This window comes from Chiloscyllium plagiosum, unplaced genomic scaffold (genome assembly GCF_037043375.1).
Source record: "Chiloscyllium plagiosum isolate Xiang-an unplaced genomic scaffold, Cpla_swu_hap1 HiC_scaffold_32, whole genome shotgun sequence".
Taxonomy (NCBI): Eukaryota; Metazoa; Chordata; class Chondrichthyes; order Orectolobiformes; family Hemiscylliidae; genus Chiloscyllium; species Chiloscyllium plagiosum.
Genome location: NW_028270170.1, coordinates 36,271,652 through 36,297,244, shown reverse-complemented (window position 1 = coordinate 36,297,244; position 25,593 = coordinate 36,271,652). Strand labels below are relative to the sequence as shown.

General features: G+C 43.2%; 2 protein-coding genes across 2 annotated transcripts; both read right to left on the bottom strand.

The window, feature by feature from the left end:
* Positions 1 to 7,055: 7,055 nt before the first annotated feature.
* On the bottom strand, positions 7,056 to 14,158 carry LOC148141801 (interferon a3-like). Its single transcript, XM_087977649.1, has 4 exons — positions 13,905 to 14,158; positions 12,055 to 12,144; positions 7,992 to 8,231; positions 7,056 to 7,883 (listed from the first exon to the last, which is right to left on the bottom strand). Exons 1-4 carry the CDS (start codon positions 13,905 to 13,907, stop codon positions 7,785 to 7,787), a joined length of 432 nt encoding a protein of 143 aa, XP_087833775.1. The 5' UTR covers positions 13,908 to 14,158; the 3' UTR covers positions 7,056 to 7,784.
* Positions 14,159 to 20,218: 6,060 nt separating this feature from the next.
* LOC122539995 (interferon alpha-F-like) lies at positions 20,219 to 25,593 on the bottom strand. The gene is made up of 4 exons (XM_087977648.1): positions 25,462 to 25,593; positions 25,215 to 25,304; positions 20,902 to 21,141; positions 20,219 to 20,793 (listed from the first exon to the last, which is right to left on the bottom strand). The coding sequence occupies exons 1-4, from the start codon at positions 25,591 to 25,593 to the stop codon at positions 20,695 to 20,697; spliced, it is 561 nt and encodes a 186-aa protein (XP_087833774.1). The 3' UTR covers positions 20,219 to 20,694.

Genomic DNA, 25,593 nt, shown 5'->3' with positions numbered 1-25,593 from the left:
TATTGGAAAACGGATTGTTGCTTGATTCGAGCAATAGGTTATTCTTTAAATAAAACCACAAACAAGACTCAATCTAGGTGGAAATATGAGAAAACATTTGTTCTTTCTCGCCTTCACTGCAATCTTTGACAGAATGGACCGCAGCTTCGTCATTAGCTCTCCGTTACCATTCTGCATATTCATCACTCACAACCAACATTTTCGTTAACTGCACATGGAGAAGCCTGCAGCAAATCCTTTTATTCCCAGACGCAGGAAAACGTTTCCCTGTCACTCACTCCAATGAACCGCACCCTTTCCCCTCTCATTGACAACCTGTGATCCCAACCCTTGACCATTTGTTCCTGGGGATTATATTTGACCCCGAGATTAATTTTTGATGCAAAACCAAACCATAATCGTTCACCAGTTTGGAATGCACCTTATCTTACATTTAAACATGGAGCCCTTGTGCCAGACACCGGGAAACCATGAAAAATCACCTTCCCCTCTCTCCTGTCAAGACCAAAGGCAGGGAGTGAGGGCCCGGCTCTGGTGCTGCTCCTCGTGCGTCCATCCGGGTCGACTCCCAATGTCCTACTCCCGACCCCAGATCCCCAAACTGAACAAAGCGACCTTCACACCCCATTCCCGTTCTCGGCCCGAACGTACACCCCTGTCCGGGGACACAGTCAAACCCCTCACTCAATTCAGTCAAGTTCCCTCCGCCCCTTCTAAACTCCAGCAGACACAGGCCGAGCCTTGACCAACGTTTCCTTCTGAAACAATTTCAGGCATTACTCTGGGAAAACCTCTCTGTAATATCTCATGGCAGTTTACTTAAAATACATTACAACCTCCCTTCAATAAGATGACTAACTGTACACACTATTCCAGATGTGGCCTCACCAGATCCCTGCACAATTGAAGCAACCGGACTATTTCAGCATTCTTATATTGTTTGCCTCTGTAAGTCAATAATTTATTATTCATTGACTAGACAAGTCAAAACAGTTTGCCTCTCAATGTGGATCAACAGAAACTCACCATATCATGCAGTTTGCTCAGAGTCTCTGTGTTCAGAACTTGCTGTAAGTGAAAAATGAAATTCGAAAAGTGAAAACCGCTTCCAGGGATTTTGCAGGAGCTGCGGGGAGATCAAGAGTTGGTGCGGTTTCTTTCTGAGGTAAGGGATCGAAAGCTGGAGAGTCCGGAAGCAGCGGCTGGAAAATCCCGGCTGGAAAATCGCAAGCAGCGCTCGGTTTGCAGCGGAATGTTGAATGTGTTCAGATCCTCGGGCACTGAGCTGGTGTAGAGGGAGGCTCTGTACTTGGGGCAGGGGGAGTCAGGCTGGGTATTGGGGGCTGGATGTCCCAATCCGGATTATAGAGACCCCCGACTGCGGGAATCCCCTGTGTCCCGGTGTGTTCACATCGCGCTTGTCCCGTCCCCACATCCCGGGTTGGAGATGACAGGGAGCCCGGCTCCCAGGCCTGGCTCACCGGCTGCTGCTCCCTGTCTCCGCTCACATTCACCTGGGTCACAATCCGCTCCCTCACTGGAGGAAGGTTCTCATTTCCCGCTGAGATTCTGGAACCATTTTCAGAGTCGGAGTGAAATCATCAGGATCTGGTCTGAATCCGACTCCGAAAGTGATCCCGTTCCCTTCCCTGTCATCGTTTCTGTCTGCTCTCTCTCCCGGGATAGTGTCCATGTCAGTTTCTCTCTGGAAATGAACCTCGTGTCAAGTGCAAGTGCAAGTGTCTCAGAGCGGGTCAGACTGAGAGCCGGCAGGGTGAGGATTATCTGGGAAAGTGTGAGCGATATCCCGGGATATTCCGCTAAAACAAGAAATGTCTCCAAGTCACTTTTAGCTGTAACTGCATCCGCACTTTCAGAGCGGGTGTTATATTTTAAATGCTTTGAAACATTCATTTCTATAATTAACTGTTGCTGTTTGTAATCGGAACCGAAACTAAGTTCACCTGAAAAAAAATTCATTCTTGGATTTAAGTTGTTCACCATCGCTTTTTAAATATACTCGACCATTTTACATTGCATTGGAGCATAGCGACTGTACTTTGACAATTACAAAAGTACCTTACAAACACTTTCAGAAATGCATGTTGCTGTCCTCACCCAAACTCTCAAGGCTCGTTTCTGACGCATCCTCGAAGGACCCCAAACTTTTGTAAAGGTAATGCCTGAATCCTGAGGTAGGCTAGTTTTATCTGTCCGACCAGATTACTGTGTTTTTTATTTTTAAAAAATCTACTTTTATTTACGGTAACACCGTTCAAGAGCAAAGCACTTATCAGGTACCAACCAAAACAAACCATTGAAAACTGGTCACTTCAAATGCAGGAAAGTTGTTCAGCAATTTGTGATGAAAGCTCCCATCAAATGATACAGGAAAGAGAAGGAAACCTGGTTTTATGACATTGATTGTGGGTCACTTAGTGGAATGTCAAAGGATCATTGGTGGGCTCTTAAATACTCACCATCTCTGTAAATAGTTTGATTGAATGGGCTCACCAAATTGCTGATTTCACAAAGGAAGATGAAACAAACAATTTGTGAGGAGGACATACAGATCATCCAAAGACCAATCAATCAGTTCAGGCTGTGGGTAAAATTATGCAAGTGGATTATAATGTGGGAAAATGTGAGGGTGTCCATATTGCTGAGAAGCATTGTCACCACATCCACAAAAAAAACCTCCCTCCACCACCGTCAGTCTGTGGAATTAATGTCTAATACCTACAAGATGCACTGCAGAAATGCAACAAAGCCCCCAAGACAGCATCTTCTAAACCCAAAAACACTGTCAACAACAAAGGTAAGGAGAGCAGATATATGGGAACACTGGCAGTAGCAAGTTACCCACCAAGCCACAAGCCATCCTATCTTGGAAATGAATCACCATTCATTTAATGTCATTTGGACAAAATTGTGGAGTTTCCTCTTAAATACAGCATTGTGGGTCAACTTATAGGACATGGACTGCATTAGTTCAAGAATACAACACTCCACCACCTTCTCAATGGCATCTTGGGACAAACAACAAATGCAAGCCCAGCCAGTGACACACCTGTGTCTTGTTACAAGGAGAAAGGTGAAGAAAAGTAGGGTTGAATTGTGACCCCTGTACAGGATATTCGTGCAACCAGACACTGTGTGCTGACGAAATAATGTTTGGGCTCATTACTTAAATAAGATATACCATAATCAGATACAGTTCAGAGTAGCTCCAGTCAGTTGATTCCTGAAACGAAGATGTCGCCTGATGAGAAAAGCTTTCATAGCCTGGGCCTCCAGTTATTGCAGTTTTGCAGAAGAAGCTGGTGAACCTACTGAAACAATTAAGGACCTGAGGAAACCTGAGTGTATAAATGGTGTGAAGATATTTTTGCCTTTGTGGTAACGATAACTAAGGGCACTGTTGAATATGAACATTCTTAACCTAAGATGGAAATGAGGATATTTATTCTGTGGTCAGAGAATTGTTAATCTCGAAACATCTCTACTCCATACAATGGTGGTGGCATTGAATATATTCAAGTCTAAAATGGAGAGATTTTTGATCTACAAGCAAATCAGATGTCTTTGTTCTCAGTCATCTGTAAGAATAATAAGGTGGGAATGGTCGAGGATTTTAACATTCCAAACATACATTGAGACTGCCATATTCAGTTTCTACCAGAGAATGTGCAAAATTTGACCTACTCTTTGGAAATAGGGCAGGACAAGTGACTGAGGAGTCACTGGGTGAGCACTTTAGGGTCAGCAACCATAATTCAATTAGATTTAAAATAGGAAAGGAAAAGGATAGACTGGACCTAAAAGTTAAAGTTGTAAACTGGAGGAAGGGAAATTTTGACGTTATGAGGTAAAACCTTTCAAGGTTGATTGGGGCAGATGTTTGCAGGTAAAGGGACAGTTGGAAAATTGGAAGCTGTCAGAAATGAGACAACAAGAGTCCAGAAACAGAATGTTCCTGTTAGGGTGAAAGGCAAGGCTGGTAGGTGTAGGGAATGCTGAGTGCCCAGATAAATTGAAGTTTTGGTGAAGAAAAAGAAGAAATCAACTCTCAGGTATAGACAACAGAGAGCAAGCAAATCCTCAGAAGACTATAAAAGAAGTAGGACTTTATGTAAGAGGAAATTCAGGAGGGCATTAAGGGGACCTGAGATCGCTTTGGCACATACTGTTAATGAGAATCCAAATTGACTTTATAAATACATTAAGGGTAAATGGTCAACTAGGGAAAGGATAGGACCCCTCAAAGATCAGCAAGGCAGCCTACGTGTGGAGCCATAGGAGATGTGGGAGATAGTAAATGATTATTTTGCAGCAGTGTGCACTTTGAAGGATATGGAAGATATAGAATGTGGGGAAATAGATGGTGAAATCTTGAAAAATGTCCAGATTACAGAGGAGGAGGTGTTGGATGTCTTAAAATGCAGCAAGGTGGATAAATCCCCAGGACCCAATCAGGTGTACCCTCTGTGGGAAGCTAGAGAAATGATTTCTGGACCCCTTGCTGCGATATTTCTATCGTTACACATACGTGAAATGTCAGAAGACTGGAGGTTGGCTAACGCGGTGCCACTATTTCATGAAGATGGTAAGGAAAAGCCAGGGAACTACAGAGCAGTGACATTGGTGATGGGCAAGTTTTTTGAGGGATTCCTGAGGGATTGGATTTACATATATTTGAAAGGCAAGGACTGATTAGGGATAGTCAACATGGCTTTGTGCATGGAAATCATGTCTCACCAACTTGATTGAGTTTTTTGAAGAAGTAACAGAGAGAATTAATGAGGGCAGAGCAGTGGACATGATCTATATGTACTTCAGTGAGGTGTTGAACAAGGTTAGACCACATGGAATATAGAAAGAACTAGCCATTTGAACACAAAACTGGCTCAAAGGAAAGAGACAGAGGGTGGCGGAATGTTGCTTTTCGGACTGGAGACCTGTGTCCGGTAGTGTGCCACAAGGAACGGTGCTGGGTATTCTGCTATTTATCATTTGGATGTGAACACATGAGGTATAATGAGCAAGTTTGCAGATGACACCAAAATTGGAGGTGTACTCGACAGTGAGAATGTTTCCTCAGAGTACAACAGGATCGTGATCAGATAGGACAATGGGCTGAGGAGTGGCAGATGGATTTTAATTTAGATAAATATGAGGAGCTGCATTTTGGAAAGGTAAATCAGGGCAGGATACACTGGTATCCTGGGGAATGGTAATGTCCTGGGGAGTGTTGCTGACCAAAGTGTCCTCAGAATGCAGGTTCATAGTTCCTGAAAGTGGAGTCGCAGGTAGATAGCATAGTGGAGGAGACTATGGGCATGCCTTCCTTTATTGGTCAGAGCATTCAGGAGGTCATGTTGCAGCTGTACAGGACATTAGTTAAGCAACTTTTGGAATATTGTGCGCAATTCTGGTCTCCCTCCTATCAGAAGGATGTTGTGAAACTTGAAAGGGTTCAGAAAAGATTTGCAAGGACATCACTTTGGTTAGAGGGTTTGAGCTACAGGAAGAAGCTGAAAAGGCTGGGGCTATTTTCCCTAGAATGTTGGAGGCTGAGGCGGTGACCTCACAGTAGTTACGAAAATCATGAGGGACATGGATATGGGAAATAGCAAGGGTGAAGAATTGCAAAACTAGAGAGGCATAGGTTTAGAGAGAGGGGAAAGATTTAAAAGGGACCTAAGGGGCGACTTTTTCATGCAAAGCATGGTGCATGTATGAAATGAGCTGCCGAAGGAAGTGATGGATGCTGGTACAATTACAACAATTAAAAGGCAACTGAATGAGTACATGAATAGGAAGGGATTTGACGGATATGGGCCAAGGGCTAGCAAATGGGATGAGGTTAATTTAGGATATCTGTGCAGCAAGGATAAGTTGGAGTGAAGGGTCTGTTTCAGTGCTGTACATCTCTATGACTCTATTTGTCTGCTTTCCCTATCTATACAGGGTTGCTGTTGCTCTTGTCATCACCATTCTCACTTCACCTCAGTCACCCATTCCATTTCACTCTCACTGCCAACAGATTTTCTCCTTCATGCCCACTATCAAATTAGGTTCATTTTTGCTGCTGAACAAAAATACAAAGTTCCGTGAAAGACATGTAAAAGCTACAAAATCAGAGCAGTGGAGTTTAACAAAAACAGAAATTGCTGGAAAAGCTCAGTAGGAATGGCACCCCCGTGAAGAGAAATGACAGTTAACATAGCAGGTCTGGTGACCCTTCCTCAGAACAGATGGCAGCTTGGAAAATGTCAGATTATATGGAGAAGATAGGGTGGGGGGCTGAGGGATGGTGTGTGTTGGGGGTTAAGGAGTTCATGATGGGTAGCGATAGAGCCCAAAGAGAGAATTGAACAGCTGGGCAGAAAGATCATTGGTTAATGATCTGGCGGGTAGGGTGAACACGTATTAATGGGAACTGTTTGTGGCGAACAATGGATTGTGTGTAACAGCAGACTATATGGTAACACGACCGTGTGTGTCAGGCTACCCGGAAGGATGTGGATGATTTCACACCCTGAAGGTATTGGAGTCATTCCTGAGTCCAGGAGATTGCAGTGTACCCATGCTAAAAACAAAGTGTTGTTCTTCCAGCTTTTGCTGAGCTTTGTTGGAACACTCCAGCGAGCCTGAGACAGGTATGTTAGCCAGGGAAAAGGATGGAGTGTTAAAGTGGCAGGCAACTGGAAGCTCAGGGTCTTTTTTGTAGTCAGAAAACAGATGTTCTGCGAAGCAGTCACCCAGTCTAGACTTTGTTTCTCCTGTGTAGAGTAGAGCACATTGTGAGTAGTGAATGCAGTAGACATACTTGGGTCCTTGAATACTGAGGAGGGAGGAGTCAAATGGGCAGTTGCAACACCTTCTGCAGTTGTAGGGGTAGGTACCATGGGGTTGTGGAGGACACAGTGTTGGGAGTGAAAAAAGAGGTGTTTGAGGTGTTCTTGAGGGAATGGAGGCCACAGTATGCTGACAAGGGAGTGGAGGGGAAAGTGTGTGTCTGAAGGAATGGAGTCTGAAGAAAAGGGAGGGGTAGAGGCTTCCAGATGACCATGGGATAGTGCAGTTTAAAATAGATTTGTGGATCTGAGGAGTAAGGACAATTTGATAGAGCAAAATTGATGTTGGAGATGAGGAGGACTAGGAGTAACAGGCTTCAGACAGAAATACTCACTGCATTTATACTCAGTGTCAGAAGGTTAAATGACAGAAATCAAAAATAAATGCCAATTCATGAAAATGTGTAATATTGTTAAAACAATTTTATTTATATCATTGAGCCGTTACTCAGTATAAAATTTCACAGTTGAAAAAATAGCATACTTCCCAACGTATAATAAATAGTATTAAATTAATATCTTTAAGTTAAATAACACATCCTATTAAACAGTACCATTTCAATAAATTAAGACATCATGCCAATAAATGTACACAAATGAAAATAACTGACATGGTTTCCAAGATTGGCAAATACAAATTCATAAGTGCCAAGGTCAATATGATTGAGACTTCGCTGTAGTGCAAGTACATGTCTTTGACAGTCTGACATTCCAAAACAGACTGCACACACAATGAATCTTTAACATTGCATCAAAAGAAAATATCACAACAATAAATAACAGTGCACTAGAATAAATAGTCCGACTAACATTCTCATTGTACGTTTGTGACACAACATTTCTTACAAGCAGAAATAAATAGTTTCAATGGAAAGTCTTTGAAATAAATATTCATTGTTCTGGTGTGTAGTAAATATGTACTTTTCAGTTTCTTTTGCTGACTTGTGCCATAATGAAAAGCAACTGTTGTAAACGGGCTCTGGTCTCAGCACGGATGATTTCCCAGGAACATTCGCTGAATTTCTGAAAAGGTAAAATATTCAAGTAAATGCATTTGAGAATGAGTCAAGTTAAATGTTGAAAAATGTATTGCTTGCCAGGAATTACACACTTAGTTCTGAATTGTCATACCTTGTGTTTGAGAAACTTTTCCAGTTTCCTAAAGTAATGTTGAATGGCAGCATTTCTCTTCAACTTGTGGTCAGATCCTGGTTTCCTCAGACAGTCTTGCAACTCTCTCAGCTGTTGCTCCAGGAGGAGACAAAAGTTTTCCACCTTGTCCCAGGCCCATGGTACTGAACCCAGATTCATGCTGTAGATCTTGTTGATGTGGTGCAGGGTATGATGGATAATCTCAATCCTGTCCTGAGTCTGTACAACACACACAAGATTAAGACAGGACATTAGTGCTGTTCATTTGGGGTCATGTTCGATTAAATAAAACAATGAGCAAATAATCATTACATGTTCAAATTACAGATGCTTAGTTTTAGTATGTTAAAAGGGCTCTTGCAAAAGTACATACAAATCAAACATGATCAGATCAATGAAAAATAAGCAATGCGAGTCTTTAAATCCATGGATTCGATACAAGTACATCGGAGGCAGAGGAAAAGGAGTTGGAGGATTCAGTAACTTAGAATTGTAGAAATCACAATGAAACAGGATTGATTCTGAACAATTAACATTCAGTTATTCATACAAGGAAACAGGCTCAATCAGATGGGAGAACTAGCAAAATAAATTAGGGGACAAAAAATGCTTGGAGATTGATTGGTACAAAACACAAGAAGGAAGGTAACTAATTTGAATTTACATTATTTAGAAAACAAAGGTAACAAGCATCACGCTAAAGAGGGAGGGTGATGAACAATCAAGAAGAGAATGAACAGATCAAGAGATGGTCGTTTACTTATTCACAGAAAATGGAGCATGAATGTTGCCTGGTCTGTACTGAATTCATCTCAAGTTGCTGTTGCAAAGAATAAAATTAAATAGTGCAAAATCGAACTTCAAGGAGCCAGAAAAAAGCCATGACATGGTAAGGAATCCCATTTCCAGGATGGCAAAGGATGTTGGTTAATTTGGACTTGGACGTGACATAGAAAAATCAGAGACAATGAGAAATACATCGTGTGACCTGGGAACAGAAGCCCAGATGCAGTGATTCAGATAGCAGGAAAGGGATTGTTTGTTGAGTGCGAGAGTTGAATTTTAAGGAGGCAAAATGATTCTCAGTGACAGCCCTGCTGAACGTCCTTCTGCGTCAGCTCAATGGTACTGTGATAACTCACAATTCAGTGGCCAGTGCTGCAGTGAACATTGTAGATGCACTTAAGGGGAAATAAGTCAAATTATTTGAGTAGATGGGACAAGTAGTGACAATGCTAATAGCAAATAAGGAAAACTCAAAAACAGTACAGACATGGCATGAACTGGACACACTGATGAGCTGTACCAGTTGCATTTATGATAGCAATGGGAGTAAGGAGATAGTGGAAGTGAAATTTTTATAGCGTGTTCGATTTAGATAACTTGAGAAACTTACAAGAACTCTGTGGAATTTGAGAGTGAAAAACTGAGACAATACGAGCAGAGCTGAGAAATAAGATATGTGCAATGACTGTGATAGGGATATACTACTGCAACATACCCCCTTCACCCCTCACCCCGCCCCCCCACCACCCCCCCACCAACAGCCACCAACTGTCACCGTTTTGAAAATTGTTGAAAAACCAACAGTTTTAAGATAGCTGTGAATATGGTTTACATCTGGACCTTGGGGCAAGGTACTAAATTGGGGGAGGGCAAACTATGTCAGTATTAGGCAGGTGCTAGGGAGTGTTAGTTGAGAAGGGTTGTATCAGGCAAGTCCACATTTGACATGTGGGAATTGTTTAAAGACCCACTGATGAGATTTCAGGATGAGCATGTTCCAGTAAGGAGGAAGGATGGTAAGGTAAGGGAACCTTGGATAACCAGGGAGATTGTAAATTTACTCAAATAAAGAAAATAATCATATCCGAGGTCGAGGAAGCCAAAATCAAACAGAGCCCATGAGGAGTATAAGGGAAAAAGGAAATGAACACAAGCAGTGAATTGGGAGAGCAAGCAGGAGCCATAAAACAACCTTGGCAAGTAAGATTAAATAAATTCCTGAAGCATTCTACACATACTTCAAAACAAGAGGATTAATGGTGAGAAGGGAGGACCACTGAAGGATGAAGGAGTGAACTTGGGCTCAGTAGCGGAGGATGTGGTTAAGATCCTAAATGAGGTCTTTGCATAAATATTCACCCAGGAGAAGGATATGGAGGTTAGTTGGATTTGTCCAGCACATGATAATATGTTATGGCATTTTGAGATCAACAAAGGAGTGGTATTGAGTTGTTGGAAGAGCATTAAAGTGGCTAAGTCCCCAGGACTCGATGGTACCTACCCCAGGTTATTGAGAGATCTAAGAGAGGAGATTGCTGGGAACTGACCATGATCTTTGCATCCTTGTTAGCCACTTGAGAGGGTCTGGTGGATCAGTGAGTAGGTAATGTTGTTCCTCTGTTCAAGAAGGAAAATAGGTACAATCCAGGAATCTATATATCAGTGAGTCTCACATCGGTGGTTGGGAAGAAATTGGAGAGATTGCTTAGGGATAGGACTAACGGGCATTTGGGAAAGTGTGGCTAAATTAGGAGCAGTGGATGTTGTCTATATGGATTTCAATATGGCTTTAGACAAGGGGCCTCATGGTAGGCTCTTCCAGAAGATTAAGATGCATGGGATCCATGATGACTTGACCACATGGATTCAGAATTGGCTTGCCCACAGAAGACAGAGGGTCGTGTGTAACATGTATTTCATCTGGAGGTCTGTGACTAATGGTATTCTGCCAGGATCCATACTGGGACCTATGCTGTTTGTGATACATGTAAATGACTTGGATGAACACATAGATGGCTGGGGTAGTAAGTTTGCAGATGATACAAAAATTGATAGAGTTGTGGATAGAAGATTGTCAAAAGATTTAGCATAATATACATCAGTTACAAATATGGGCAGAGAAATGGCAGAAGGACTTTAATCCAAGTTAGTGTAAGGTGCTGCACTTTGGGAGTCAAATGTTCAGGAAAAGTACACTGTTATTGGCAGGACCATGAACAGAATTGATGTACAGCAGAATCTTGGGGCTCAAGTCTGTTGCACCCTGAAAGTGGCCATGCAAGTAGAGGGGTGGTAAAGAAGGTGTATGGCATGCTTGCCTTTATTGGTCAGCGAATTGAGTAGAAGAGTCGGGATCTCAAGTTGCACTTTGGTTAGGCCACAGGTAGACTATTGCATTAAATTCTGGTCGCCACATTACAGGAAGAACGTGGAGGCATTGGAGAGGGTGCAGAACAAGTTTCCCAGGATGCTGTCTGAATTAGCAAAAAGGAGAGATTGGAAATAAAACTCGGATTGTTTTCTCTGGAGCGGTGGAGGCTGAGGAGAGACTTGATAGAAGTCTATAAAGTAATGAGGTGCATAAATAGGGTTGACAGTCACAATTTTTTTCCCAGAGTTGAAACATCTAAACCTAAAAGGCGTGCATTTAAGCTAAATTCAAAAGGAGGCGAGCGGGTAAGTTTTTACACAGGGAGTGGTAGGTGTCTGGGACATGCTGTGAGGTGAGGTAGTGGAGGCAGATACAATAGGGGCGTTTAAGAGACTTTTAGATAAGCACATTAATATGCAAGGAATGGAGGGTTATGGACAAAGGGTGTGCAGACAGGATCAAAGTTGGCTTCATGTTCAGCACAACATGTTGGGCCGAAGGGCCCGTTCCTGTGCTATATTGTTCTATGTTCAAAGCTGTGAAAAAGGAGATCAAGCCAGTAAGCGGCAAGCGTGGGATGAAGACAACAAGATGGTTTGAGCGGGAATGTGGATAGGGATGGTTTTTCGGATGAGCTGGGAAATGGTTTGATGGATGAGCTCGGTCGAGGGCTTGACCTAATATCAAGGGGTGAAGTAGACGTTAGGAGATTTTAAGAGTTGAAACATGTTGGGATACAGTTTGTGAGTGAGGTAAAGATTTTCACAGTGGGAGAAATCGCTGCTGTTCAATTTTCTGATGTGAACTCTCTGATCGTGTCGTTAATCTCACACATACTTTCTGTAAAATCACAGTCTGAATAAAATGAATCGAGTTTTAACTCACCCCCATTCCGTCCGAAAGTTTCACCAGGTCCAAGGGCTTGGTTTTCAGGGAGAACCTCTGCCTTAAACAGTGTCCGGGAAAGGGACCGCCCTGAGAGGAGAGAACAGTCCGGTTACATTCACTCCCAGAAACTGAGATCCTGGAGAATCACTGAGCGGTAACGACACAAAATTAAAAGCTATTTTTCCCTGATCTGACATTTACCCGGGAGCAGAACCACTGAGATTCCGGTCAGCTGAAACTCACCATTTCATGCAGTTTGCTCAGAATCTCTGTGTTGAGAACTTGCTGTAAGTGCAGCCTCTCACAGCCCAGACTCAGGGTCCCGGACAACAACACCAGCACCGTCCAAAATCTCCAAATACTCCCCAGAGCCATGCTGCACCGAACCAGAGGGAAACCCTGAGCGGAAGGAATTGATCTCGAGTAACTCCTAAACCGGTTCCTTTCTCACTGAGTGAACCTCCAGGAGTCACAGTGCAGCCGCTTGTGAAGTCGAAGCGATCTCCTTAAGTGCCGAGTCCTCTGTGTGTGTGAGAGAGGCTGGACGGTGCTGTGAGCTACCACTGCCTGAGCTGCCGGTGTATATCGGCGGAGGGACTGGCGAGGTGCGGCCATGACATTCGGAAAGTGAAATCTGGTTGCGGGAGTTTTGAACGACCTGTAGGAGAGCAAGAAACAGCCTGTGTGCTCCCTGTCTGAGGGCAGGAATCTGAAAGCTGGAGATTCATGAAGCAGCGAGTGGAAGATCCCTGACAGAAAATCACAGCCAGAGTTCGAGGCAAGCTCAAAGATCAGCCGTTGTCTCCAAACATCACTGATATTATTGGAAAACGGATTGTTGCTTGATTCGAGCAATAGGTTATTCTTTAAATAAAACCACAAACAAGACTCAATCTAGCTGGAAATATGAGAAAACATTTGTTCTTTCTCGCCTTCACTGCAATCTTTGACAGAATGGACCGCAGCTTCGTCATTAGCTCTCCGTTACCATTCTGCATATTCATCACTCACAACCAACATTTTCGTTAACTGCACATGGAGAAGCCTGCAGCAAATCCTTTTATTCCCAGACGCAGGAAAACGTTTCCCTGTCACTCACTCCAATGAACCGCACCCTTTCCCCTCTCATTGACAACCTGTGATCCCGACCCTTGACCATTTGTTCCTGGGGATTATATTTGACCCCGAGATTAATTTTTGATGCAAAACCAAACCATAATCGTTCACCAGTTTGGAATGCACCTTATCTTACATTTAAACATGGAGCCCTTGTGCCAGACACCGGGAAACCATGAAAAATCACCTTCCCCTCTCTCCTGTCAAGACCAAAGGCAGGGAGTGAGGGCCCGGCTCTGGTGCTGCTCCTCGTGCGTCCATCCGGGTCGACTCCCAATGTCCTACTCCCGACCCCAGATCCCCAAACTGAACAAAGCGACCTTCACACCCCATTCCCGTTCTCGGCCCGAACGTACACCCCTGTCCGGGGACACAGTCAAACCCCTCACTCAATTCAGTCAAGTTCCCTCCGCCCCTTCTAAACTCCAGCAGACACAGGCCGAGCCTTGACCAACGTTTCCTTCTGAAACAATTTCAGGCATTACTCTGGGAAAACCTCTCTGTAATATCTCATGGCAGTTTACTTAAAATACATTACAACCTCCCTTCAATAAGATGACTAACTGTACACACTATTCCAGATGTGGCCTCACCAGATCCCTGCACAATTGAAGCAACCGGACTATTTCAGCATTCTTATATCGTTTGCCTCTGTAAGTCATTAATTTCTTATTCATTGACTAGACAAGTCAAAACAGTTTGCCTCTCAATGTGGATCAACAGAAATTCACCATATCATGCAGTTTGCTCAGAGTCTCTGTGTTCAGAACTTGCTGTAAGTGAAAAATGAAATTCGAAAAGTGAAAACCGCTTCCAGGGATTTTGCAGGAGCTGCGGGGAGATCAAGAGTTGGTGCGGTTTCTTTCTGAGGTAAGGGATCGAAAGCTGGAGAGTCCGGAAGCAGCGGCTGGAAAATCCCGGCTGGAAAATCGCAAGCAGCGCTCGGTTTGCAGCGGAATGTTGAATGTGTTCAGATCCTCGGGCACTGAGCTGGTGTGGAGGGAGGCTCTGTACTTGGGGCAGGGGGAGTCAGGCTGGGTATTGGGGGCTGGATGTCCCAATCCGGATTATAGAGACCCCCGACTGCGGGAATCCCCCGTGTTCCCGTGTGTTCACATCGCGCTTGTCCCGTCCCCACATCCCGGGTTGGAGATGACAGGGAGCCCGGCTCCCAGGCCTGGCTCACCGGCTGCTGCTCCCTGTCTCCGCTCACATTCACCTGGGTCACAATCCGCTCCCTCACTGGAGGAAGGTTCTCATTTCCCGCTGAGATTCTGGAACCATTTTCAGAGTCGGAGTGAAATCATCAGGATCTGGTCTGAATCCGACTCCGAAAGTGATCCCGTTCCCTTCCCTGTCATCGTTTCTGCCTGCTCTCTCTCCCGGGATAGTGTCCATGTCAGTTTCTCTCTGGAAATGAACCTCGTGTCAACTTCCTCCAAAGTGCAAGTGTCTCAGGGAAAGTGACGCGTTTTGTCATTTCCGAAAGGGAGGGGAGTTTGGAAACAGAGCGGGTCAGACTGAGAGGGGGCAGGGTGAGGAATATCTGGGAAAGTGTGAGCGATATCCCGGGATATTCCGCTAAAACAAGAAATGTCTCCAAGTCACTTTTAGCTGGGGCTGCATCCGCACTTTCAGAGCGAGTGTTATATTTTAAATGCTTTGAAACATTCATTTCTATAATTAACTGTTGCTGTTTGTAATCGGAACCGAAACTAAGTTCACCTGAAAAAAAAATCATTCTTGAGTTTAAGTTGTTCACCATCGCTTTTTAAATATACTCGACCATTTTACATTGCATTGGAGCATAGCGACTGTACTTTGACAATTACAAAAGTACCTTACAAACACTTTCAGAAATGCATGTTGCTGTCCTCACCCAAACTCTCAAGGCTCGTTTCTGACGCATCCTCGAAGGACCCCAAACTTTTGTAAAGGTAATGCCTGAATCCTGAGGTAGGCCAGTTTTATCTGTCCGACCAGATTACTGTGTTTTTTATTTTTAAGAAATCTACTTTTATTTACGGTAACACCGTTCAAGAGCAAAGCACTTATCAGATACCAACCAAAACAAACCATTGAAAACTGGTCACTTCAAATGCAGGAAAGTTGTTCAGCAATTTGTGATGAAAGCTCCCACCAAATGATACAGTAAAGAGAAGGAAACCTGGTTTTATGACATTGATTGTGGGTCACTTAGTGGAATGTCAAAGGATCATTGGTGGGCTCTTAACTACTCACCATCTCTGTTAATAGTTTGATTGAATGGGCTCACCAAATTGCTGATTTCAAAAAGGAAGATGAAACAAACAATTTGTGAGGAGGACATACAGATCATCCAAAGACCAATCAATCAGTTCAGGCTGTGGGTAAAACTATGCAAGTGGATTATAATGTGGGAAAATGTGAGGGTGTCCATATTGCTGAGAAGCATTGTCACCACATCCACAAAAAAAACCTCCTTCCACCACCGTCAGTCTGTGGAATCAATGTCTAATACCTACAAGATGCACTGCAGAAATGCAACAAAGCCCCCAAGACAGCATCTTCTAAACCCAAAAACACTGTCAACAACAAAGGTAAGGAGAGCAGATATATGGGAACACTGGCAGTAGTAAGTTCCCCACCAAGCCACAAGCCATCCTATCTTGGAAATGAATCACCATTCATTTAGTGTCATTTGGACAAAATTGTGGAGTTTCCTCTTAAATACAGCATTGTGGGTCAATTTATAGCACATGGACTGCATTAGTTCAAGAATACAACTCTCCACCACCTTCTCAAGGGCAACTCGGGACAAGCAACAAATGCAAGCCCAGCCAGTGACACACCCGTGCCTTGTTACAAGGAGGAAGGTGAAGAAAAGTACGGTTGAATTGTGACCCCTGTACAGTATATTCGTGCAACCAGACACTGTGTGCTGATGAAATAATGTTTGGGCTCATTACTTAAATAAGATATACCATAATCAGATACAGTTCAGAGTAGCTCCAGTCAGTTGATTTCTGAAACGAAGATGTTGCCTGATGAGAAAAGCTTTCATAGCCTGGGCCTCCAGTTATTGCAGTTTTGCAGAAGAAGCTGGTGAACTTACTGAAACAATTAAGGACTGAGGAAACCTGAGTGTATAAATGGTGTGAAGATATTTTTGCCTTTGTGGTAACTATAACTAAGGGCACTGTTGAATATGAACATTCTCAACCTAAGATGGAAATGAGGATAGTTATTCTGTGGTCAGAGAATTGTTAATCTCGAAACATCTCTACTCCATACAATGGTGGTGGCATTGAATATATTCAAGTCTAAAATGGAGAGAATTTTGATCTACAAGCAAATCAGATGTCTTTGTTCTCAGTCATCTGTAAGAATAATAAGGTGGTAATGGTCGAGGATTTTAACATTCCAAACATACATTGAGACTGCCATATTCAGTATCTACCAGAGAATGTGCAAAATTTGACCTACTCTTTGGAAATAGGGCAGGACAGGTGACTGAGGAGTCACTGGGTGAGCACTTTAGGGTCAGCAACCATAATTCAATTAGATTTAAAATAGTAAAGGAAAAGGATAGACTGGACCTAAAAGTTAAAGTTGTAAACTGGAGGAAGGGCAATTTTGACGTTATGAGGCAAAACCTTTCAAGGTTGATTGGGGCAGATGTTTGCAGGTAAAGGGACAGTTGGAAAATTGGAAGCTATCAGAAATGAGACAACAAGAGTCCAGAAACAGAATGTTCCTGTTAGGGTGAAAGGCAAGGCTGGTAGGTGTAGGGAATGCTGAGTGCCCAGATAAATTGAAGTTTTGGTTAAGAAAAAGAAGAAATCAACTGTCAGGTTTCGACAACAGAGAGCAAGCAAATCCTCAGAAAACTATAAAAGAAGTAGGATTTTATATAAGAGGAAATTCAGGAGGGCATTAAGGGGACCTGAGATCGCTTTGGCACATACTGTTAATGAGAATCCAAAGGGACTTTATAAATACATTAAGGATAAATGGTTAATTAGGGAAAGGATAGGACCACTCAAAGATCAGCAAGGCAGCCTACGTGTGGAGCCATAGGAGATGTGGGAGATAGTAAATGATTATTTTGCAGCAGTGTGCACTTTGAAGGATATGGAAGATATAGAATGTGGGGAAATAGATGGTGAAATCTTGAAAAATGTCCAGATTACAGAGGAGGAGGTGTTGGATGTCTTAAAATGCAGCAAGGTGGATAAATCCCCAGGACCCAATCAGGTGTCCCCTCTGTGGGAAGCTAGAGAAATGATTTCTGGACTCCTTGCTGCGATATTTCTATCGTTTCACATACGTGAAATGTCAGAAGACTGGAGGTTGGCTAACGCGGTGCCACTATTTCAGGAAGATGGTAAGGAAAAGCCAGGGAACTACAGAGCAGTGACATTGGTGATGGGCAAGTTGTTGGAGGAAATCCTGAGGTATTGGATTTACATATACTTGGGAAGGCAAGGACTGATTAGGGATAGTCAGCATGGCTTTGTGCATGGGAAATCTTGTCTCACCAACTTCATTGAGTTTTTTGAAGAAGTAACAGATAGGATTGATGAGGGTAGAGCAGTGGACTTGATGTATATGGACTTCAGTGAGGTGTTGAACAAGGTTCCCCATGGTAGACTGGTTAGCAAGGTTAGAGCACATGGAATATAGAAAGATCTAGCCATTTGGACACAAAACTGGCTCAAAGGAAGGAGACAGAGGGTGATGGAATGTTGCTTATCGGACTGGAGACCTGTGTCCGGTAGTGTGCCACAAGGATCGGTGCTGGGTATTCTGCTATTTATCATTTGGATGTGAACACATGAGGTATAAGGAGCAAGTTTGCAGATGACACCAAAATTGGAGGTGAACTCTACAGTGAGAATGTTTCCTCAGAGTACAACAGGATCGTGATCAGATAGGACAATGGGCTGAAGAGTGGCAGATGGATTTTAATTTAGATAAATATGAGGAGCTGCATTTTGGAAAGGTAAATGAGGGCAGGATTTATACACTTAATGGTAATGTCCTGGGGAGTGTTGCTGACCAAAGTGTCCTAAGAATGCAGGTTCATAGTTCCTGAAAGTGGAGTCGCAGGTAGATAGCATAGTGGAGGAGATTTTTGGCATGCCTTCCTTTATTGGTCAGAGCATTCAGGAGGTCATGTTGCAGCTGTACAGGACATTAGTTAACCAACTTTTGGAATATTGTGTGCAATTCTGGTCTCCCTCCTATCAGAAGGATGTTGTGAAACTTGAAGGGGTTCAGAAAAGATTTGCAAGGACATCACCTTGGTTGGAGGGTTTGAGCTACAGGAAGAAGCTGAAAAGGCTGGGGCTATTTTCCCTAGAATGTTGGTGGCTGAAGGGGTGACCTCACAGCAGTTACGAAAATCATGCGGGACATGGATATGGGAAATAGCAAGGGTGAAGGATTGCAAAACTAGTGAGGCATTGGTTTAGAGTGAGAGAGGAAAGATTTAAAAGGGACCTAAGGGGTGACTTTTTCATGCAAAGCATGGTGCATGTATGAAATGAGCTGCCGAAGGAAGTGATGGATGCTGGTACAATTACAACAATTAAAAGGCAACTGAATGAGTACATGAATAGGAAGGGTTTAGAGGGATATGGGCCAAGGGCTAGCAAATGGGATGAGGTTAATTTAGGATATCTGTGCAGCAAGGATAAGTTGGAGTGAAGGGTCTGTTTCAGTGCTGTATATCTCTATGACTCTATTTATCACCCCCGTGAAGAAGAATGACAGTTAACGTAGCAGGTCTGGTGACACCTTCCTCAGAACAGGTGGCAGCTTGGAAAATGTCAGATTATATGGAGAAGGTAGGATGGGGGGCTGAGGCATGGTGTGTGTTGGGGCTTAAGGAGTTCATGATGGGTAGCGATAGAGCCCAAAGAGAGAATTGAACAGCTAGGAAGAAAGATCATTGGTTAATGATCTGGCGAGTAGAGTGAACATGTATTAATGGGAACTGTTTGTGGCTAACAATGGATTGTGTGTAACAGCAGACTATATGGTAACACGACCGTGTGTGTCAGGCTACCCGGAAGGATGTGGATGATTTCACACCCTGAAGGTATTGGAGTCATTACTGAGTCCAGGAGGTTGCAGTGTACCCATGCTAAAAACAAAGTGTTGTTCTTCCAGCTTTTGCTGAGCTTTGTTGGAACACTCCAGCGAACCTGAGACAGGGATATTAGCCAGGGAAAAGGATGGTGTGTTAAAGTGGCAGGCAACTGGAAGCTCAGGGTCTTTTTTGTAGTCAGAAAACAGATGTTCTGCGAAGCAGTCACCCAGTCTAGACTTTGTTTCTCCTGTGTAGAGTAGAGCACATTGTGAGTAGTGAATGCAGTAGACTAGATTGTGTGAGATGCAGTTAAAGTACTGCTTTACTTGGAAGGCATCCTTGGGTCCTTGAATACTGAGGAGGGAGGGGTCAAATGGGCAGTTGCTACACCATCTGCAGTTGCAGGGGTAGGTACCATGGGGTTGTGGAGGACACAGTGTTGGGAGTGAAGAAAGAGGTGTTTGAGGGGTTCTTGAGGGAATGGAGGCCACAGTATGCTGACAAGTGGAGGGGAAAATATGAGTCTGATGGTGACATCTTACTGAGTGTACTGGAAATGTTGGAAATTCATTAAGGTGGGAACATAATGGTAAAAAACTGTGACCTTTGCTGAGTACAGTGTGTTCAGCATCGGAGAGTGGTGGGTAAGGAGGAATAGTGAATATGCGATCGGAGTTGGGTTGGGGAGGGAATGGAGTCTGAGGGAAATGGAGGGTTGGAGTCTTACAGATGACCATGGGATAGTGTAGTTTAAAATGGATTTGTGGATCTGAGGAGTAAGGACAATTTGATAGAGCAAAATTGATGTTGGAGATGAGGAGGACTAGGAGTAACAGGCTTCAGACAGAAATACCCACTGCATTTATACTCAGTGTCAGAAGGTTAAATGACAGAAATCAAAAATAAATGCAAATTCATGAAAATGTGTAATATTGTTAAAACAATTTTATTTATATTATTGAGCCGTTACTCAGTATAAAATTTCACAGTTGACAAAATAGCATACTTCCCAACGTATAATAAATAGTATTAAATTAACATCTTTAAGTTAAATAACACATCCTATAAAACAGTACCATTTCAATAAATTAAGACATCATGCCAATAAATGTACACAAATGAAAATAACTGACATGGTTTCCAAGATTGGCAAAACGAATTCATAAGTGTCAAGGTCAATATGATTGAGACTTCGCTGTAGTGCAAGTACATGTCTTTGACTGTCTGACATTCCAAAACAGACTGCACACACAATGAATCTTTAACATTGCATCAAAAGAAAATATCACAACAATAAATAACAGTGAACTGGAATAAATAGTCCGACTAACATTCTCATTGTACGTTTGTGACACAACATTTCTTCCAAGCAGAAATAAATAGTTTCAATGGAAAGTCTTTGAAATAAATATTCATTGTTCTGGTGTGTAGTAAATATGTACTTTTCAGTTTCTTTTGCTGGCTTGTCCCATAATGAAAAGCAACTGTTGTAAATGGGCTCTGGTCTCAGCACGGATGATTTCCCAGGAACATTCGCTGAATTTCTGAAAAGGTAAAATATTCAAGTAAATGCATTTGGGAATGAGTCAAGTTAAATGTTGAAAAATGTATTGCTTGCCAGGAATTACACACTTAGTTCTGAATTGTCATACCTTGTGTTTGAGAAACTTTTCCAGTTTCCCAAAGTAATGTTGAATGGCAGCATTTCTCTTCAACTTGTGGTCAGATCCTGGTTTCCTCAGACAGTCTTGCAACTCTCTCAGCTGTTGCTCCAGGAGGAGACAAAAGTTTTCCACCTTGTCCCAGGCCCATGGTACTGAACCCAGATTCATGCTGTAGATCTTGTTGATGTGGTGCAGGGTATGATGGATAATCTCAATCCTGTCCTGAGTCTGTACAACACACACAAGATTAGGACAGGGACATTAGTGCTGTTCATTTGGGGTCATGTTCGATTAAATAAAACAATGAGCAAATAATCATTACATGTTCAAATTACAGATGCTTAGTTTTAGTATGTTAAAAGGGCTCTAGCAAAAGTACATACAAATCAAACATGATCAGATCAATGAAAAATAAGCAATGCGAGTCTTTAAATCCATGGATTCGATACAAGTGCATCGGAGGCAGAGGACAAGGAGTTGGAGGATTCAGTAACTTAGAATTGTAGAAATCACAATGAAACAGGATTGATTCTGAACAATTAACATTCAGTTCTTCATACAAGGAAACAGGCTCAATCAGATGGGAGAACTAGCAAAATAAATTAGGGTACAAAAAATGCTTGGAGATTGATTGGTACAAAACACAAGAAGGAAAGTAACTGTAATTTGAATTTACATTATTTAGAAAACAAAGGTAACAAGCATCACGCTAAAGAGGGAGGGTGATGAAAAATCAAGAAGAGAATGAACAGATAAAGGAGGTTGTCTTTTACGTATTCGCAGAAAATGGAGCATGAATTTTGCCTGGTCTGTACTGAATTCATCTCAAGTTGCTGTTGCAAAGAATAAAATTAAATAGTGCAAAATCGAATTTCAAGGAGCCAGAAAAAAGCCATGACATGGTAAGGAATCCCATTTCCAGTATGAACGTCCTTCTGCGTCAGCTCAATGGTAATGTGATAACTCACAATTCATTGGCCAGTGCTGCAGTGAACATTGTAGATGCAGTTAAGGGGAAATAAGTCAAATTATTTGAGTACATGGGACAAGTAGATTAGATTAGATTAGATTACTTACAGTGTGGAAACAGGCCCTTCGGCCCAACAAGTCCACACCAACCCGCCGAAGCGCAACCCACCCATACCCCTACATTTGCCCCTTTAACCTAACACTACGGGCAATTTAGCATGGCCAATTCACCTGACCCGCACATCTTTGTGACTGTGGGAGGAAACCGGAGCACCCGGAGGAAACCCACGCAGACACGGGGAGAATGTGCAAACTCCACACAGTCAGTCGCCTGAGTCGGGAATTGAACCCGGGTCTCTGGCGCTGTGAGGCAGCAGTGCTAACCAGTGTGCCACCGTGCCGCCTGCGAGTAGTGACAATGCTAAGAGCAAACAAGGAAAACTCAAATAGAGTACAGACATGGCATGAACTGGACACACTGATGGGCTGTACCAGTTGCATTTATGATAGCAATGGGAGTAAGGAGATAGTGGAAGTGAAATTTTTATAGTGTGTTCGATTTAGATAACTTGAGAAACTTACAAGAACTCTGTGGAATGTGAGAGTGAAAAACTGAGACAATACGATCAGAGCTGAGAAATAAGATATGTGGAATGACTGTGATAGGGATATACTACTGCAACATACCCCCTTCCCCCCACTCAAACCCCCCCCCCCCCCCCGCCCCCACCAACAGCCACCAATTGTTACCGTTTTGAAAATTGTTGAAAAACCAACAGTTTTAAGATAGCTGTGAATATGGTTTACATCTGGACCTTGGGGCAAGGTACTAAATTGGGGGAGGGCAAACTATGTCAGTATTAGGCAGGTGCTAGGGAGTGTTAGTTGAGAAGGGCTGTAGCAGGCAAGTCCACATTTGACATGTAGGAATTGTTTAAAGACCCACTGATGAGATTTCAGGACTAGCGTGTTCCAGTAAGGAGGAAGGATGGTAAGGGAAGGGAACCTTGGATAACCAGGGAGATTGAAAATTTACTCAAACAAAGAAAATAATCATATCCGAGGTCGAGGAAGCCAAAATCAAACAGAGCCCGTGAGGAGTATAAGGGAAAGAGGAAATGAACACAAGCAGTGAATTGGGAGAGCAAGCAGGAGCCATAAAATGACCTTGGCAAGTGAGATAAAATTAAATCATGAAGCATTCTACACATACTTCAAAACAAGAGGATTAATGGTGAGAAGGGAGGACCATTGAAGGATGAAGGAGGGAACTTGCGCTCAGTAGTGGAGGATGTGGGTGAGATCCTAAATGAGGTCTTTGCATAAATATTCACCCAGGAGAAGGAAAAGGAGGTTAGTTGGATTTGTACAGCACATGCTAATATGCGATGGCATTTTGAGATCAACAAAGGAGTGGTATTGGGTTGTTGGAAGAGCATTAAAGTGGCTAAGTCCCCAGGACTCGATGGTACCTACCCCAGGTTATTGAGAGATCTAAGAGAGGAGATTTGCTGGGAACTGACCATGATCTTTGCATCCTTGTTAGCCACTTGAGAGGGTCTGGTGGACCAGTGAGTAGGTAATGTTGTTCCTCTGTTCAAGAAGGAAAATAGGCACAATCCAGGAATCTATATATCAGTGAGTCTCACATCGGTGGTTGGGAAGAAATTGGAGAAATTGCTTAGGGATAGGACTAACGGGCATTTGGGAAAGTGTGGCTAAAGTAGGAGCAGTCAGCACGGCTTTGTACCGGGCAGGTCATGTTTTACTGACTTGGTTTATTTTATGAGAAGATGACCAAGGTGATGGATGAGGGTAGAGCAGTGGATGTTGTCGACATGGATTTCAATAAGGCTTTAGACAAGGGGCCTCATGGTAGGCTCTTCCAGAAGATTAAGATGCATGGGATCCATGATGACTTGGCCACATGGATTCAGAATTGGCTTGCCCACAGAAGACAGAGGGTCGTGTGGAACATGTATTTCATCTGGAGGTCTGTGACTAATGGTATTCTGCCAGGATCCATACTGGGACCTATGCTGTTTGTGATACATGTAAATGACTTGGATGAACACGTAGATGGCTGGGGTAGTAAGTTTGCAGACGATACAAAAATTGATAGAGTTGTGGATAGTTGTGGATAGAAGGTTGTCAAACGATATAGCATAATATACAACAGTTACAAATATGGGCAGAGAAATGGCAGAAGGACTTTAATCCAAGTTAGTGTAAGGTGCTGCACTTTGGGAGTCAAATGTTCAGGAAAAGTACACTGTTATTGGCAGGACCATGAACAGAATTGATGTACAGCAGAATCTTGGGGCTCAAGTCTGTTGCACCCTGAAAGTGGCCATGCAAGTAGAGGGGTGGTAAAGAAGGTGTATGGCATGCTTGCCTTTATTGGTCAGCGAATTGAGTAGAAGAGTCGGGATCTCAAGTTGCAGCTTTGGTTAGGCCACAGGTAGACTATTGCATTAAATTCTGGTCGCCACATTACAGGAAGAACGTGGAGGCATTGGAGAGGGTGCAGAACAAGTTTCCCAGGATGCTGTCTGAATTAGCAAAAAGGAGAGATTGGAAATAAAACTCGGGTTGTTTTCTCTGGAGCGGTGGAGGCTGAGGAGAGACTTGATAGAAGTCTATAAAGTAATGAGGTGCATAAATAGGGTTGACAGTCACAATTTTTTTCCCAGAGTTGAAACATCTAAACCTAAAAGGCGTGCATTGAAGCTAAATTCAAAAGGAGGCGTGCGGGTAAGTTTTTACACAGGGAGTGGTAGGTGTCTGGGACATGCTGTGAGGTGAGGTAGTGGAGGCAGATACAATAGGGGCGTTTAAGAGACTTTTAGATAAGCACATTAATATGCAAGGAATGGAGGGTTATGGACCAAGGGTGTGCAGACGGGATCAAAGTTGGCTTCATGTTCAGCACAACATGTTGGGCCGAAGGGCCCGTTCCTGTGCTGTATTGTTCTATGTTCAAAGCTGTGAAAAAGGAGATCAAGCCAGTAAGCGGCAAACGTGGGATGAAGGCAACAAGATGGTTTGAGCGGGAATGTGGATAGGGATGGTTTTTCGGATGAGCTGGGAAATGGTTTGATGGATGAGCTCGGTCGAGGGCTTGACCTAATATCAAGGGGTGAAGTAGACGTTAGGAGATTTTAAGTGTTGAAACATGTTGGCATACAGTTTGTGAGTGAGGTAAAGATTTTCACAGTGGGAGAAATCGCTGCGGTTCAATTTTCTGATGTGAACTCTGATCGTGTCGTTAATCTCACACATACTTTCTGTAAAATCACAGTCTGAATAAAATGAATTAAGTTTTAACTTACCTCCATTCCGTCCGAAAGTTTCACCAGGTCCAAGGGCTTGGTTTTCAGGGAGAACCTCTGCCTTAAACAGTGTCCAGGAAAGGGACCGCCCTGAGAGGAGAGAACAGTCCCGGTTACATTCACTCCCAGAAACTGAGATCCTGGAGAATCACTGAGCGGTAACGACACAAAATTAAAAGCTATTTCTCCCTGATCTGACATTGAGCCGGGAGCAGAACCACTGAGATTCCGATCAGCTGAAACTCACCAATTCATGCAGTTTGCTCAGAGTCTCTGTGTTGAGAACTTGCTGTAAGTGCAGCCTCTCACAGCCCAGACTCAGGGTCCCGGACAACAACACCAGCACCGTCCAAAATCTCCAAATACTCCCCAGAGCCAT